This window comes from Micropterus salmoides, unplaced genomic scaffold, assembly GCF_014851395.1.
Source record: "Micropterus salmoides isolate LMB-PRFRI ecotype aquatic unplaced genomic scaffold, ASM1485139v1 Ms_hic_scaffold_18, whole genome shotgun sequence".
Lineage (NCBI taxonomy): Eukaryota > Metazoa > Chordata > Actinopteri > Centrarchiformes > Centrarchidae > Micropterus > Micropterus salmoides.
The window spans coordinates 18,254,176-18,271,736 of NW_024040928.1; the positions used below are offsets into that span (position 1 = coordinate 18,254,176).

The 17,561-nt window shown below is 41.5% G+C and overlaps 1 protein-coding gene across 2 annotated transcripts in view; it reads right to left on the minus strand.

The window, feature by feature from the left end:
* LOC119909171 (glutamate receptor ionotropic, kainate 2-like) overlaps nucleotides 1–17,561 on the minus strand; it is a 64,525-nt gene that overhangs the window by 10,359 nt on the left and 36,605 nt on the right. Inside the window, exons 7-14 of one of the 2 annotated variants that reach the window (XM_038727269.1) lie at nucleotides 11,313–11,456; nucleotides 10,388–10,495; nucleotides 10,120–10,233; nucleotides 9,776–9,982; nucleotides 8,340–8,563; nucleotides 4,522–4,640; nucleotides 3,373–3,590; nucleotides 1,849–2,074 (exon numbers count right to left, since the gene is read on the minus strand). In XM_038727269.1, the coding sequence (XP_038583197.1) occupies nucleotides 1,849–2,074; nucleotides 3,373–3,590; nucleotides 4,522–4,640; nucleotides 8,340–8,563; nucleotides 9,776–9,982; nucleotides 10,120–10,233; nucleotides 10,388–10,495; nucleotides 11,313–11,456 (1,360 nt within the window). Of the gene's footprint in view, nucleotides 1–1,848; nucleotides 2,075–3,372; nucleotides 3,591–4,521; nucleotides 4,641–4,677; nucleotides 6,755–8,339; nucleotides 8,564–9,775; nucleotides 9,983–10,119; nucleotides 10,234–10,387; nucleotides 10,496–11,312; nucleotides 11,457–17,561 lie in introns of those variants that run through there. The other variant, XM_038727270.1, reaches the window with a different exon arrangement.

Genomic DNA, 17,561 nt, shown 5'->3' on the forward strand with positions numbered 1-17,561 from the left:
GCTAGTATTTTTTATGTGAAAGCACACATGGTTGCGGGATTATGCCGCAAACGTTGGAATGAGCGAATGCAACTATTTAATAAAAAAGTCAAGTCCTTTTTTCGAGACAATTGTCTCAAGTCTAAGTCAAGTCTCCAGTCATGAATACCAAGTCAAAGTCAAGTCGAGTCTTTTATCTGTTTTAGTCAAGCAAGTCTCAAGTCTTCAATTTGCGACTCCCCCACCTCTGGTAAATAGTAAAGTAAAAAGTACAATATTTCCCACTGAATTGTAATGGAGTAGAAGGATAAAGTAGCACGACATGGAAATACTCAAGTAAAGTACAAATACCACAGATTTGTACTTAACTTTGGTACTTTCCACCACTGCTCCTCATGGTGTTTGGCACAAGAAAACAAGGAGACCATCAGAAAAATAAAATGTCCCCATTCTTCCAAGAAGACTCCTGGCATTAAAACAGAAGTCACTTAAGACCTCTTCTATCACAGAAGAAACTTTTTCAAGGCTGTAATTAGCTTTATTTCTGAAATACAGAGCAATGAACATCTCAATTAGAGATTGAAATGAGTAAGTGGGCAGTAATAACTTTGAAAGCAGACATTTTTATTCATTATTTTTTATCCAACAAAATACTAAACCACTTATCACTGAATTAAAGTGATATGGAACATATTTTGTAGTCGTATATTTTATACACTATATTACCACATGAATAAAAATAGAACTGACCCATGATAGGACTGTGTGTCCATTTCAAGGGCATCCATGTAAGTACTTCTGCACTTATGGGGCCACAGTGGGACTATATTTCACAGCATCACCTCAGCTTTGTTACAGCCTCGGCGATCATGGCATCCCTGCAGATCCATAACTGTCCCATACTCATCAACAGCCGCCGGGTCCAGATGTGGATGGACAGAATTAATCCTCCATATTTTGATGGCCTTCATATCACTGATGATAAATGTGGCTATTACGGCTGTTTGCACTGCTCTCCGTGGCCTCGTCATGACCACTCTGACCTCTGTGACACTGGGATTGAAACCATCACCAGGTTCTCACTAGGGTCCCCTGGGGTGCCAGGGTTGTAAGATGCATGTTTATTAACCCTGACAAAGACTGCTTTGTATGCAACAGATCTCTTATAATTTCCTAAAGTGCAAACTAAAAAGAAAGCATGCTTTTGATGGTTTTAGCTCCTCTGCCTCAGCACAGGATAATGACACTTTAAAATGTCAGAATACAAATTATTGACAAGAACCAGGTCAAAAGAGCAGATGAAGAAAGTTCTTAGTTCCCGTTTTATACTCTCTGAGGTGTTTTGTTGCTTATTGCTCAGTCCAATTCCGACAGTGTCAAGTAAGTCAGAGGGAATTGCACTAAATTGACTTTCTGGGTTGCTTTTGTGCTCACAATCTTGCCTTACGTGACTCCAAAGTAGGCTGAAACACACCATTAAAAGTATTTGTGAACATTGTTTAACCCAGGTCTGCTTCTCTAGTCTGTAAATAATCCTGTGAGAAAATCATTATGGCTAGAAAAAACCCACACTTTGTAAGGCAGAGCTCTCTTGCTCAGAGTTTCTTAGGCCCTGGGCACATTTTAACCTTATCCATAAATTCAGCCTCTTCAGCTATTCGGTTTCATTACGCTGTTGAACCATTATACCTGTGACCCCATCAATAAAGGTCAACCTTTCCGCTCTCAGAGCTTATCCATCATCCACACTATATACCTTTATCTGTCACACATTATCTGCAGCATCTCTCTCTGACATACAGCTTTTCAAAAGCGTTTTGAAAAGACAGCAGGCAGCACAGAGGCACATAGAGGTTTGTGGTCATTTACCCATAGGTGTTCCCACTCCATAGGCTTTGGAGTCTATGAGGCCTCCGATCTGTGTGAGGTTGCAGTTGCGCTGGGTGACAAACTCGATGGTGGTGGACTCCATAAGGAAGGCATAGTCTGAGGTTAAGACGCGCTGGATGCCCTCGTCCACGTTCTTGACCATCACAGATTGCCTCCTGCTGTTCATGAACTCCCACATCTTGTCATAGGTGGAGATTTTTGTTTTCTACAAGATACCAGAGAATGGAAGTGGAATGAGATTGGTAGCGGTAATAGGAACAAATATGGTGGTGAACTCTAAATTTGTTGTTATGATGTTTTTTCAGTGTGAACAGAATGTAAATACATTGTTTTTACACAAGGTCGTCACTTTGTGTTGAAAAGTGGTGAGAACATAAGGGATTAACGGTGTGATGATACACTTGGATCATGAGATGTGACGATGAACAAGAACAAGAGGAGATTATTTTTGTATCTTTGCATGATTTCTGTATTTATATAAAGGAAAGAAAAAATTCAGCTGGCAGGTGACAATTCATAAATATAGAAATATAACAAAATATAATGCAGTAATCAGCTGCTTGTTTTTTTTAGCTGAAGTTACTTCTTTTGTTATATTTGAATTGCATTGAATATTTTCTTATTGTGTAAATAAACCTTTCTCAAAGCATTTTTATTTGTTAGTTAATATTTTTTGGTGCAAGGTATTTTCTGAACATTTTAGCAAATGCTTTCAAAAGGTGATGGGGGCAAAATCAGCCATTTCAAAAAGTGATGGGGACATGTCCCCAGCGTAAATGACACCTATGTTTTTACATAATAGTTAGAAAGTGGCAGAGTCAGCCATTCTTGCGCTGAACAATTCACAGGGAGCAATGTACAATATGCATATAATCCACATTCACTGATAACAGCCTCACTGTTCACTCTGCTAACATCATACCAGAGCTGGATTCAGTTACTGCAAATTCATCCCCAAAATCACCTTCTGATGCTAGATCAAATTAAAAGTATTCAACTGGCGAAACATTGGGTGGCTTTTAATGTGAAGTACTCAGAAAATGTAATGTATTTTCCACCAAGGTTAGTGCTAACTGCGACCACCCATCAAAAATGAACCTACAAAACAGGACATGGTCATTTTTTGACAGCCAATCAGTTTTAAATATTGCAGGGAGGCATGGAACCAGAGGGAGCAGTGAGCTGTTAGATAAAGAGCTGCAGAAACAGGCACAGACACCTCCATCTCCTCAGCAAGCTAACCAACTCCTTTGCTGTGCCCTGCTGTTGGTTGGAAAACTACTTGCAGCAACCAACTTCCTTATCAAAATGTGAGTTTGTTTGGCTGCACAGTAAACAGATCCACCAGTTGGTCTTGGTTGTATTTATAGCAAAGTAGCTGCTCCGAGAGTTCACTGAAATATTAAACAACACTTTTTGTTAACACCAGTTACCAGAGGTATTGCCAAATCAACTAGGACCAAAATTTTAAGGATTATAAGTGAGAGAAGAAGACCACTTTACCTTGAAGAAGGTCATGGTGGCACCGTCCTCCACCACCCCGTACAGGATTTTAGTTTGCTTAGCTAGGTCATCTGCTGAGTCTATAGGCGACTCCATCCTCTCCACAGTGAGAAAGGCAGCCAGGTTGGCCGTATATGAGGAAATGATGATGAGGGTGAAGAACCACCAGATGCCTCCCACTATTCGAGTCGACAGGGCCTTGGGCATGAGCTCTGAGCCTGGTGTGAGGGAAGTGTCAGGGTTGAGTGTTACTGCAAAAGGTTTTATTTCTGAGCAAGTCCTCATTATGAGTCTAGTCTTGTATTTAACTGTAGTTTATTTTTTAACATGTAAAGCTAGTTCACTTAAAAACCGTCAAACTTGTTTCAAGAACTCTCCTCAAGTCGTCAGCTCAGGCGGATGCGCCACTCGCTTCAAGAAGAGTTCACAAGAGAGCTCTCAAAACAAGATGATCGTTGGATTTCAAACAAGTGAAATTATCATGTCTCGGTCACAAGTGAGAGCTTTAGAAAATGCGAGAGAAGAAAAGCTATTTCAAAATGTCTCCTGAGAACAAAGTGTTTGAATAAATCACTCACATCCAATCAAACACATTCAATATTTATGATTTCAAACAGTGTGGAGAAGTTGTAGGCTGTTTGGGCCAGAGAGTCATGTACCCAAGGTAACCTCACATCCTGACTCCACACCCCACTGATCTCGAGGTGCTGATGGGCCAAGGGCAAGGAGTGAGGACACTGGGTATTGTAGGACTAATATTACTATGATAAAGAACATATTTACAGTCTGTGTATAATTTGAATAAATCTCAGTAGTCATAGATTTTTGAGCTTAAGTTGATACAAAAAAACCCATTGATATGCATTGTTATCTCTAGGGTTTTAAAATGAGGATATTTGATTTTACTCAAGTCGTATTATTGCTGTTCAAATATGTCCCTCATATACGCATATAGGTTAGGATAGAATACTATGTTCCTATGAGTTGATTAATTTAAAAAGAAATTGTTCTGTCTTCCTCGCAGTGGACCCCCAGAGCTCTCTCTCTGTTGCCACTGGCTTGGATAACACAGGCCAGCCCTCAGAGACAGTGGGATACAGAGAGCTTCAGCTCCACAGAGCAACAGCAGCCACAGGCTGAGGCAACTACCTTGCTGCATGAGAGCCCCAACTCCAAACCAGAAACTATTGAGCAGCGTAAAATTGTTTTCCACTACATCAGAGTCTGGGTTGCATGGATGCGGGTTGTACCACTCATAAGGGCTAAACCTGTAAAAGGAGAAAGCACAGAGACAGATGTGTCAGCACAAGGCAAAGAACAGTGTGTTCCCTGGTGCAGATTAAACGGCACATAAAACATAAATTTTAAAACACTTGTGAGCAGGAACAAAGGGAATGTAAATGTGTAAGAATCCTTGTTGTGGCCTCAGGTTTGAAGCTTCAGCAGAGACCAAAGCAAATAATTTTGGCTTTGGCTGAGCTCATCTTATTGGCATATTCAAATGCCATCAGTTTATTGTGAGAACAGATCAATAGGCTGGAATAACACTGTCACTGGTGATAATGTCCCAGAGCGGGATGATCTTTGGAACTCATTTGGATTCACTGACTCAGGAGCCTTAATGTGTATCCCCCAGCAACTGCAATCACCGTTACTCTGCGGATGCGTGATCCTCCTCACACCACGAAAATGGGGCTTTCTTTTCTGGTTTCCCAACAGCCATCGCTACTCTTCCACTCCCTAGCTGCTTTCCCTCTTTTCTCACACTCCCTTCACACCTTCATCTCTTTTCCCCGTTCCTACCCCAACCACCTGCACCTAATTTTACCCCGATTGCCTTTCTTTCCTTACTAACCTGTCCCTTTTACCCCCGGCCTCCTGCTGCCTGCCTTGGCTGATTGTCAGCGTCTTCAGGTCAGTTGTGGACATTTCTCATTTATTATCCTAAGCAAAAGTGGCATGGCATTAGCGCAGGGTGATTGGGTTAGCGTTAAGCATCAGAAACTGATTGAGTTTGTGCCGAAGTGGGTGATAGAGGGAACATTGCTTATGCAGAGTTGAGGGGTCCATCAGCTAAGGCGGTTTAGGAGCTTTTCTCCAACATGCTGCATGCTAAACCTGTGGGCTGGGTATTCGGACTGCCAAGAAATGTGATGCCATTTGTCAGCTGCACTTTAAGAGATGCACAGGAACATACATTTACACATATATCTATACTGTATATATTTATATATAAATTTATAAGACTCATAGCAGCTTTTCACATTACCAAACCAAATGTTATATGATGGCTGTTTAATGGCAGCACACTACATGACTGCTGTAGATCTACATACAGATATGTCATTTCCTCTTTGTTGTTGTTGCAGCAGCCTAATTAACAGTCTTATTTTACAAGCGTTGTGAATGCAGAAACATTTTTGTCATATTGCTCTTCCTTCAGAGCTATTTTCTATGCCGTCCCCTTGAGAATGGTCTACGTGGACATGGTTGTGATGACACTCTATAATTCTTCCTGTCAACCCCATCAGGATGCCTGATCTGCTGGAATGTCAATGAGCTCGGTCTCCTTGGAGCCACAGGCAACTCAAACGGCACAATGGCCTTGTGGAGCTGTGCGGAATGCAGTGTGTGGGCTTGCATGTGTTCGTATGTGTGTGTGGCTTTATGCCTGTGTGTATCAAGCCTCTGGCGCAGCAATGTTTGCGTATGTGCCTTTATAGCTTTGTGGGCGTGCATTTGTCTGTGGTAGCAACAGGGTATTTGCATTTGCTCAATCAAATTCATCTCAAAGTCAAATATTTTCTGTGATGATTTATTTATGATGTTGTTAGACGTTACATATAATGTTGAGCTGTAGCCTGAGGCCAATTGTGGGTGACATCCAATATGTGCTGTAGGTAAGGTAGAGTAAATCTCTTAAGTTAATCTATACAACACACTCTTGATTGGATTGCGTTTGTCCCTCTTGGTGTATAAATGTGTTTTCTGTATGCATCAGGCCCGACGGCTCCTCTGTATGACCTTTGCCTGGAGCAGTCCTGTATTCCTGCGGGCCGTGTTCTGCACACCGAACTCCAGGAAGAGGGGTATGTGGAACATGCGGACGTAAGGTCACCTCCTCACACCGAGCATGAGGGACATGTCGGACTGCACACTGAATTCTAAAAAGATCCCCCCCCCCTCTTTCCTGTTCCTCTTCTCCTTCGCCCGTCCCCTGTCACAATAACACAACAGGCTCCCTCCATTAACTGTTGAATTCAATTACTCTGGCTGGCATTATAGATCTGCTGTCTTTCTTCTCTCAGGCCAAGTGAAGAGTCTATGTTGGGGGTGTTAAAATCATACACATCCGGGACTTGGAATGCAAAACTGCAACAGCCTGTAATTACATGTTAACATGTTATAATGCAATTTAAATCATCAATTTATTCTGGCAGGTGGACATTTTCTACACCGGAAAAGGTTTTGCAATCTGAGAGAATACCATTTGTTTTGTTAATAAAGAAAGGAATCAATTCAATCACAAACAGAGCTAGAAGGAACCACAGAATGATATCTATTTCTCTGGAGCTTGAAATGAGATGAGTTATTTAGTGTGTATGTGTGTGGGAAGCGGTTCAACTATGTGAATCCGTGGTGAGATTGAGGTGTTTAGAGTTTTATTGTGCGAAACCCTCATAAGATTACTCCATTCACTCTGTTTTCAGGGGATTAAAGAAAATAATATACTCTGCATTTGGGGGATTGACCAATCAATCGTTGGCCGTGCAATCAATACTACAATTATGAGAGAAGCGGCCAGCTAACTGTAGAGAGCACTGTATTTCACATTTAAACTTCGCTGAGTATTTTTGGTCACATACTGTGAGGACAAGCACTATTTAATGCCATGGTTTGCAAAAAAGGTACAATGCATGCATGCAGACAAGAGCATTATAATTTAATAAAAGTGCCGAGGCCATTTCATTACAACCAGAAGAATATCAATATAACTGCATGCTAATCACTTACCCCGACCAACCGTGGAAACAAAGGGCTATGGGTATAATTTGCATATTCTGAACTAACTTAGGTGACAGTTGCTGCTTTCCTCTCATGTGATCATTTTGCCGGTAACATTTGATGAAATGTGCATTAAACCCAAACCTCTCAGGATCAAAACAGAAGAAGAGGAGCCCTGGGGTTAAAACACATTTCGGTCATGCATCAGGGGTTTTAGTGGGGTTGGTTCATCAGGATATATGTAAGAATTGTAATTGTACAATGTCAGCGTTGCACTTGCACATATCCCACAGCTGATTAAGAGATATATAATGGGTAGCTGGTTTTATAGTGGCTGATGCTTGTGCAAATATGCCTGAAATAGTGCAAGGAATCAGCTGATTTCAAAGACCATACCAGTGTTTTTCATATCACAGTAAGTGATGAAATCAGCGTAAACATTTACTCGTCTTTATTACCAACTACATATTATTCTTTTTGCATCAGAGCTACTGTATCAATGCATGATAATAAAACTAAAACAATGGAGTGATTCAAAACCTTTTCTGGGTGGTGAGTTCAAGAGCTTGTGGGAGCCTTGCGATTTGTTGTTTTGTATTTAATATAAAATATAGAATTAAAAGCCTCTGGTATACTTTGTAAAATGATTAACAGTAGGGTAAAGTATAAGCAAACATGTACAAACACTGGTATGGTCATTTAAAGTGACCTATTCAGATGCTATGTTCTTTTGTTGTAGACCATATCAACATCACTTAACTCATCTAAGAATAAATAGGCTGCCTTCTGCAGGAGTGCTTTCTCCACCAGTCACAGATCAATGACTTTCAGTGAATAAATTCCCCTCTTCATGCCCGGAGGGAGCAACTGCTGTGTGTTAGTGAATGCAGGCAAACAGGTAGGGGAGAAGAAAGTGGAGGAAGGAGGGAGGACAGAAGGGAAAGGGAGAGTTGACATGTTACCTGGCTATGACAAACAGCACACAACTGACACCCAAGCAAGCCAGCAGAATATACATCCAGATATCGGGTGAGAGGGGGTTGAGGAAGGAAAAGACTCCGGGGTTGGTGCCGTTGGGCTTGCGGTACAGGATACTTATCCCCAGCGTCATGTAGGGCTTTGAGAAGTCGATGACCTTCTCTCTGACATAGGTGATGGCCAGAGGAGCGACTGCAAGGTCTACTTTCTGCAATGAGATAATAGGGATGGAGTGGGGTGCGGTAGTGGTGGTGGGGTTTGGAAGAGTGTTTGAGTCCACCAATAAAAGACAACCAATCAAATTAACATCTTATTTCTGTTTTACAGCTGGTCAATGCGTGCAGGAGGAAGAGTCATGACAGAGGAGAGAAAATAGCCGGGGTCATTAGTTCAGCTAGATTAGCAGTTAAGAATTTTTCTGGAAATTACAGGTTACATGTCTGAGCCTTCTTATGTGGTGTCACAGGTGAGTCACTAAGGCAACAATTTTAAGATTAGATGAATCTGTGACAAATAAACCCTGTGTCTCCTCCGAGCGCAAGATTAGCCGTCTTTGGTGCTAAGCGCCTACTCTGAGTTATTTTTTCATAATCCCTCCAAGAAATGATTTACTCGTCAAACAGTGCCAGATTTATAGTTTCTATTTTGTTAGATGTTCTGCTTAAGATTTCTGAGATTGTGTAGCTGTCATTCTTTTGTTTCCTGCTGCTCATGCTAACTAACTATAATATATATATATTATCATAAAGTGAGCCAATGTAACTTTGCCAAACAGCATCCAATGTGACCACAAGTGACAATTATGGAATAATGTTGAATGCTAAAATGAAGTAATGAAGTCAGCCACTTGACTCAGTAATTTCAGTTACACAGCATTATCTACCTAAATATTGCTGACATTAGCCACCATAAGCAAATGGTCACAGCAGACCAAGTAAAGCTGTAATGTATTTAAAGAGAGTTTAATCACTTATGAATCCAACTTCTCATTTGTAAGAGGAAAAATGTGTTATTTCCGCTTTCAAACATGACATATTCCAGCTTTAAAAATCTTAATAGTCAGTTTGAGATACTTTCTAAAATATGAGTGAGTATCTTCAAACAACAAGGAATAAAGCAGGTTGCTGCACTGAAATTAATTAACTTGATTACAGAAAATACTTAAAACCACAAGATTTTCAATTTTACGCTCTAAAAAAAGCACTACGTGAGTGTTAAGAAACTGCACACACGTTTAGCTCTTATTGTTTTGAATCAACTAGCAATGAAGAGCAGCAAAATTAAAATTAATTGAAGCAATCAATTACCCACGTCTCAGCCTAGTAAATAAAACTGCTAGAAAATGTTTCTTATCCTGCTTATTAAGAGATTAATTTGTTTATATTTAGAGATGGATTTTTTTTGTTGATGGTTGACTCACATGGTCCATGAGCTCCCGCACCATGCCGTTCCATTGGCCTGTGCTCTCATCCAGGGCGCCGTACTTCCCATCTTCCACCAATCGCACCTCATATCGGAAGCCCAGGATGCCAGAGAGCTCCCTTAACAGGTCGATACAGTAGCCCTCAAAACGATCGTTCCCATACAGAGGCTTGTCTGACTTCTTAAACATCACATATGGCTCCTCCTGTTCGGGGAAAATAAATTGGTGTACAAGTGTGTCTGTCTGTTTTGTATTCGATATTGAGCTGTTTTTTCCCTCTGTGTGTTTGTTTGTGTGTGTGTGTATGTGTGCGGCTCGTGTTTTCATTTGGCTGTCTCTACCAGTATGGTGGATACGCGCAGGGATTTGTTAGCCAGAGAGTCTGTGATGTTGGATGTCTTGCTTTTGTGAGTCTCTGTCATATTCAGACCGCTGGGAGGATCCCATGTTCCAATCTGTTGAAACAATTCAGTGTCAAGTTTATATCACCTTGTCTTGTCTACCGATAGGAAAAATAATGCTTTAAAGCTTCCAGACCCACACTTTCTCTTTTTTCCCCTGTAAGACTCAGAAGCCACACAGCATCAACTACATCGATGTGTGACACACCTTTTCCAGCCCTTCCTCCTTCAGACTGATGACATCCAGGTCAAAATCTGTCCTCAGTCCATTGGTCTTGTTGAAGAGAACACGTCCTGTCAAACCATCCCAGTGTGCCTAAATACAGGAGCATACAGCATAATAAACTAACATCCCAAGCTTTCAGCACCGTCATTCCATTAACCTTAAGGTATCACCTTTCTCAAGAATATCAATCTTACCGCTAACCATAAAACTTTTTCTGTCCCAATTACGAATTCCGTCTGACTCTCCCCTCACTGTCTATCTCAACAACATAACAAGAAACAATAAGGCAGCGAGAATAGAAGCAGGTTTGACAGGTAAGAGTTCATTATGCATGTGGTTCATTGTGCTTGAAGTTTCACTTCAAAGCCATTGGAGGAACAGACGGGCATGGAGAGCGATAGCAGACAAAGGAGGGGGAGGAAGTGCCAGATACCACAATGGCTCATTCTGAAAATTACCTGCAATGATACTATCCACAGAATGAAAGAGCTTTATAGAACAAAGCAAATGGCTGACCCTGACTAGAGTTAAGGAGACACACACAGAGGCTTTGATATAAACACAGGTGGAGATATGCACGGAGAAAAAGCGGGAGAAAGAGATTGCGACATCACATAAAAAACATGTCGTTACTGTGGACAATGCAGCGGTCATTTAGATTACATATTGCTGAGAACAGAATAAGCAATAAACTTGTTTGGGTGTTTGTTCTATCATGATGATCACAAAATGAAAACAGTGATGCAAAATGTGCGACTGAGCTCACAGAAAGGCCAGTGATTTACAAAGGAATTGTTTGCAAACATGTGATTGGTCAATATAATATGCCCAAACTACAGTGTTCAGCAGATTCAATAGGTCAGAGGTCAAGACAGGGTGCACATTGATTGCACTGATGGCCTTGTACCTCTTTGATGAGGCTGATGAAACGCCCCCCGAAGCGCCATGGCTTGTGGCGATTACACTGCAGGGAGCTGACGGTGATCTGCTGCGATTGCTGCACTGCCACTGCCACCACGTGCACGGCGTCGTACATCAGCGCTGCATCCGTCTGCAAACAGGGAGGTAGTATCATTAGACAATTTTATAACACCTGCCAATACATCTGTCCACATGACCTTTAATCCGTCCATTTGTTCACCTGCCGAGGAACATAAGAAATCGTGTGATGTCTCGGGTGACTCGCTTTACTCTTCAGTCAGGACAAGAGAACATAAATTAGGAGTAATGCTAGCAGTAAATGCCCCGCACAAATGGCACAGTGTCTCTGCCTGTTAGTAAAAATACCCAGCTACTGTCTGAGGCAATGAGAAAGCTCCGCCAGGGAGAGTCTCTCAGTGGAAGGCCAGCCTGTCACTGTGAAGACTAATGGTTCCTGATGGGTGTGCCTGTTCCCCCAGAAAGATTGAACGCAAAACAGGCGCCAGTGCAGACGGGACTACTCTGACTGGTAGGCTTCGTGTAACATACAAAAGTACACAGCACAGAGCATGGCTGGGATACATGGTGAACTGCATTGAAAAGGACGTACGATAGCCTTCCATATAACCCCAGTAATAAGTCATCAAAGGGAGTAAATGCTCGAGCTGAAATTACTCACACTGACATGCTGAGATTTATCTGCACCTCTCTGCCTGGCACACATGAGTTGCTTTCATGCAGTCTGTCCTCACAGTTTGAGACACTCCACATTTACCCAGGTCAACACATTACGGCTCAGCTCAGATCCTCTTTCCATGGTCCCACACAGGCTGAAATACACTGTGGTGATCTTATTTGACAAGTCCTGGATGACCAACCTGTGAGGGAGTATGAAAAATGACTTTGAGACCACAAAGTATCTGCAGCTATAGGGTATATTTGTGGATGTGCTGGCTGTCAGAGAGAATGAGCAGGGCTTCGGTAGAGCTGGGCGCACAGCAGGAGACCAATGAGCTGCTGTTCAGTTCATATCAGCTCCCTATGTTCTCTCGATAAGCGCAGTGGAGCATCTACGCCATCCATGTGGGAGAGAAGGAACACACAAAGGGTCTGGGAAGGGAAAAAAAATTATGCTATGTGTACAATTTATCCAACATGTTGTTATGGTGGCCAGTCAATTACAGAAATAAATCTTACTTCCAACAGCAAGAAAAGCGAAAATTCAACATAGACGGGAGGGAGTTTATGTGTGGCTGCGGTGGTGGGCAGATTGTCAGTTTTAAGCTTGTCATCCAGTTCTCCTGAGCTTTTGGAGTTGGTGACTGCTGATGTCAAAGGCAGCAGCAGATCAGAGGGTGGGAGACCGATCTCTGCACTCTTTCATCCCCACTGCTTCCCTGGGAAAGTCAACAGCTAGTGCCATATCTGCTCTCCCAATGCAGGCAGTGTGTGGCTATGTGCGTGTGTGTGTGTGAGCGCGTCTTACTCAAGTTGTGGGGACATTGTGGGAACTCACCCTTCTTCTGGGTGCTAAACTCAATTCCCCAATTATTTTTTAATTCTTTACCTTGGTTTAAGGTTAGGGTTAGGCAAGTAGTGATTATGGATCTCCAGGAAATGAATGTAAGTCAATGTTATGTCCTCTGAAGTGACAGAAACACGACTGTGTGTGTGCATGTGTGTGTTCATGGCAAATACTGATTAGGAAAAGAGTATGTCATTGTGCTAATCCATTTCTTGAATAGTTGGGAAGAGTTCCACAGACAGTCAATATCCAAACACTATTTTCTCCACTGAAGGGAAAGTTCATCATGTCCTATCATCCAATTATTGTGTTATCAACTATATACAAAGACATGCAGTTGGATTGAATCCAGCCTCATTTTATTTTTTTACGGGAATGTTTCTAAAAAAGGTCAATCTTATCTGAGAAAAGTTTAATAATCACATTCAGTTTCAGTCCAACTGCATCCCACTTCAGATGTACATGATACATTTTGAATTCATTTATTCAACAAATTCACTTTGGAAATTATTTTAGTTTGACTGTGACATGGTGGGATTCATGCAATTCAAATGAAATCTGTGCTTCCTTCTACTTTTTTTTTCACTTTAGTTTTGCTTTTGACCTTTTCAACTTTCCTCTGATGACCTCGACTTTTTCCTTCCGAAAATCAATCAATATCACATCCCTATTCTTCCATCTACAAACTCTTTATTCATTTGGGTCAAACTACAGCTTGCACTGTGTTTTCTACAAAGTCATTATACATATAAATGTATTCTGTGAAAAACACTCCTGGGAAAATAAACCTGACAACTTCTTTACTTAAAAACATCTTTCAACAACTAAAACTAAAAACAGATACAGTTTGAAGTTTATTTTTATTTTACTTTTCATACAGAGTTGTGCCCGAGTATGAAATCCAGCTGGGATATTTTAGCACAACCTTGATGTCTGACTGAAGGCTGATAATTTGAGAATTTTGTAATTGACAGAGACGACGTTATGATGAATCATATATGAGTGCAGTATAATGTTTGAAACAGAAGACTTTAAAAAAGCCTTATAAGATGTTACAATGGCAATTTTATAGAGTGATACAGTAACAATATATACATGCTTCATCAGCAGCAGTGTTAAGACTTTCTTTATATTGCAACATTAGAGACAGGCATTTGTTTACTGTAACATAAAGATTGATTAGGCTACAAGATGTCAGTTTATTTGAGAACAGGAGTTTATTAGATTTTTACAGAAGAACCACAGTTGTGTATGCTGCTGTGTTTGTACTCTGAGGACAAACTACTCTGCTGAATCCCCGTCAGCCTCTTTGTTTGAATGATTTATGTCATTCTATTAGCTTCTCCTCCGACTTAACAGCCATTGCTGGAAATATTTCCTCCATCTTTAAACTTTTGATTGCCGTGATATATCAAATATTGTCTGGCTCAAAAGATTTATATGGCACAGATCTTTTCCCTACTTGCCTTTGGAGCAGAACAATTCCTGAAAATCCCTTTGTGATGGAAACAAAAAGAGGCTGGTATCAAGTAGAAGAAGGAGAGATTGGGGGAGGGGAGGGGTGGAATGATCGCTCACAGCTCTGGCAGATTGCATTCAATTTAAAAACAATCCAAGAGCGATTTTGATATTTATTTCAGAGCCAAGCACAGACCCTGTGGGGTGTTTTAAGTGCTTTAAGTGAAACCAATCTCGAACCCCTGGGTTTCAAACAAGATGCCCAAAACCTTTGTTGCCATGTCTTTGTCACATCTGTTTCTCCAACACCCACATACCCATCTGAAATCACACAATCCCCTTCTGCTTCAACACAAGTACCAGTCCACATACCCATTTCCTACACTTAATGACACACTGTTTTAGGGCTGCAGCTAACGATGATTTTAGTATTCGAAGCTTCTATAGATTATTTCAACGATTCATCAAGTTACTATCCTCGTGCAGACTACACGACTTTCAGCGTCGGCCGATGGCCGTGCAGTTCACTCAACTTGCCGTAATAAGACGGCAGTCTTTAAGTCGTTGTGGCGTTCACACTACTTGACTGATCGGTGACAGGGGGTCACACACACTACAGGAGCTGACAACACCTATGGCACCCGACGCTGGTTTCCAAACCACTTTTATCAAGAAAGGATGGATTAGTACACGCAGGGATAGTCTGAGCTACAGAGAGAGCTGCACAGTGTTAAAAGGTGCAGCTCCCCGACACCCAGTTAACTCTTGACTGTGAGGTTACAACTCACGGCCCAAAAAGGAGAACAAACGCACGTGTGCACATTTTCAGTTGAGGACTGCAGCTTACTTTGGCTAGCCTTCAACTCAACAATCAATCCTGATTTCAGTTAAATGCTAAAGTTGCTGTTACCGTGTCTGTGGTCCGCTGGCAGAGCTTTGTGATAAGACGCCGTCGTGCTGTTGCCGAGGCGACAAAAGTTTCGTTTTACGGTGGACGGACGGTAACATTACAGAGTTGTTGTTTTCTTGAGTTTGAAATAATCCCATACTTTGGACACTTTATTTTTTCCCCACTTTGCAAACAGCTCCATCATAATCACGTCGTGTTCACAGCTTAAACAGGATGTGCGACAGTAATAACTGTCTCTGCGAAACACTGTGCTGTATAGGTACATGGATTACACGAAGCATCGACGCAAATAATTTGTGTCGAAGCATTCTATGAATGGATTTTATCGATTTAATCGATGAATTGTTTCAGCCCTACACTTTTCCCCCACACCTTACATCTTCCTTTCCAGCTTGATGCCTCAGTTCATCTTTGCATTTTCCCTCATAAGCATGATACGTGAGCAACATGCAAATATTAACACACAGGCGAGATGTGTGTTCGCCACACACACAAACAGGGACACAATCAAACATAATGACAAACCTCAACTTGCAAGCATCCCAGAGGCATGCCTCATTTGTCATAGTTGCATGCAGTTTCCTCATTTAGAACAGGTGAACTGCAAACTCTGCTTAGCTACCTGCCGTGTGTGTGTCTGTGCGTGTGTGTTTACACAAATATATTCTGTTTCGCTGCATCAGTATTCAGACCAGCTCTCCAACTGTGCATAATTCCATAATTCCTCTGATAATGTTGCACCCCGAAAAACGACATCTCTCTTTCTCCTCTCACCTCTTCTCAATCAGTCGTCCCCGTCCCAGAATTCCTCTAAACACACACATGTACGCGCGCACACACACAACAACCACACCACAACTACCCGTCTGATGATGGACGTGTACTGCGGCGGCTTGTGTGCAGTGGAACTCCATTGTTTATACATATCATATACATCTGATTAGCCCTAATGAGATTAGCACTGACCTGTTATTCACCATGCATCACTGGGCTGCAGCTGCCAGACACAGAGCAACAACAACACACACACACACACACACACACACACACACACACACACACACACACACACACACACACACACACACACACAAACATACTCAGACACATACACCGGCAGGATTGCCATCAGCATCAGAGTCACAGTGTCAGCGGGAGAGAGAGAAGCTCATTGTTTTCTTGAAACTGAAGTCACTTTGCCCTCAGATCACAGAGGGGCCCATGGGGTTTGATGATTTGATAGAAGAAGGAGGTAATTATTCATTTCATTCCGTAGTTTATATGTATTTGTTCTGCTTCACTGCACAGTCTGTGCAAGTGTTTGAGTCACAATTTCAGCTGTCAGATAAATTACTGCATTTCTAGACTTTATTTAGTTCAGTTTTAGCAATTAAATCTCCCCTAGTCAAATATAATTTTGTTTAAACAATACACCACGATTCTGAATTTCTACTTTAATTTAAAATGGTAAAAATGTTTTTACTTTAATTTAGATACTGTATCCTGGCTTTGTCCAGAGAATAACAACAAAAAGACACACTGTGGTTTTAATGTGGGTTATGTAGCACTCAACTTGTATTGTGTATACTTCTGTTATTGTATGGATTAAACAAACAAGATATAATGTGTTAATTAGTGAGCTGTATAGGTGTAGGTAGGCAGATTTGGTTTGATATGAGTATGGTATCAATCTCATTTAGCTCATTTAGGTCCTGGTTAGAAGGCAAATATGTGTATATTCCAAAATGTTGACCTATTCCTTTAAAATCCAGGGAGATGCTTTTAATGCCTCAATTTGTTGTTTTTGCTCCTGTTAGCTCTACTGTAGCGACTGTAATGTAAGATGTAACCATGTATTTCTAGCACTGGTGTGTTACATGAGACCCAGGGCAATGAAACTGAGTCTGAGTGCATAGAGAATTGTGCAAATTTTCACTTCTAGTACAAAAATGAAATGACAACAGTCGAAAAACACTGAAATGTGACAAGTGATTTATGAGCCACATTATGGCTGTTTCCAGCCTCCTAGCAGAGAAGGGAGAGCAGGCAGTGTCAGATCATTTTGGTGGGACAAAGCCCATGGGTAACTTGTGCAGTGCCATCTCTCTCTTTCTTTCTCTGTCTGTAACTTTTCCACTCTGTCTCTCTTCGTCTCTTTCTTTCTGACCGCCTATGTACTGCCCCAGTCCCTCCGCAGTCCCTCCCTCCTCCCTTCCCTTCGATCTCTTCCTCCATTTCATCCTTTTGTCTTTCTGCCAGTGTCTTCCCTCTGCCTTCCCCAGTTGCTCTCTACAGTTTTTCACTGAGCTGTGCGTGAGTGTTGCTCAGAGTGTGAGTATATG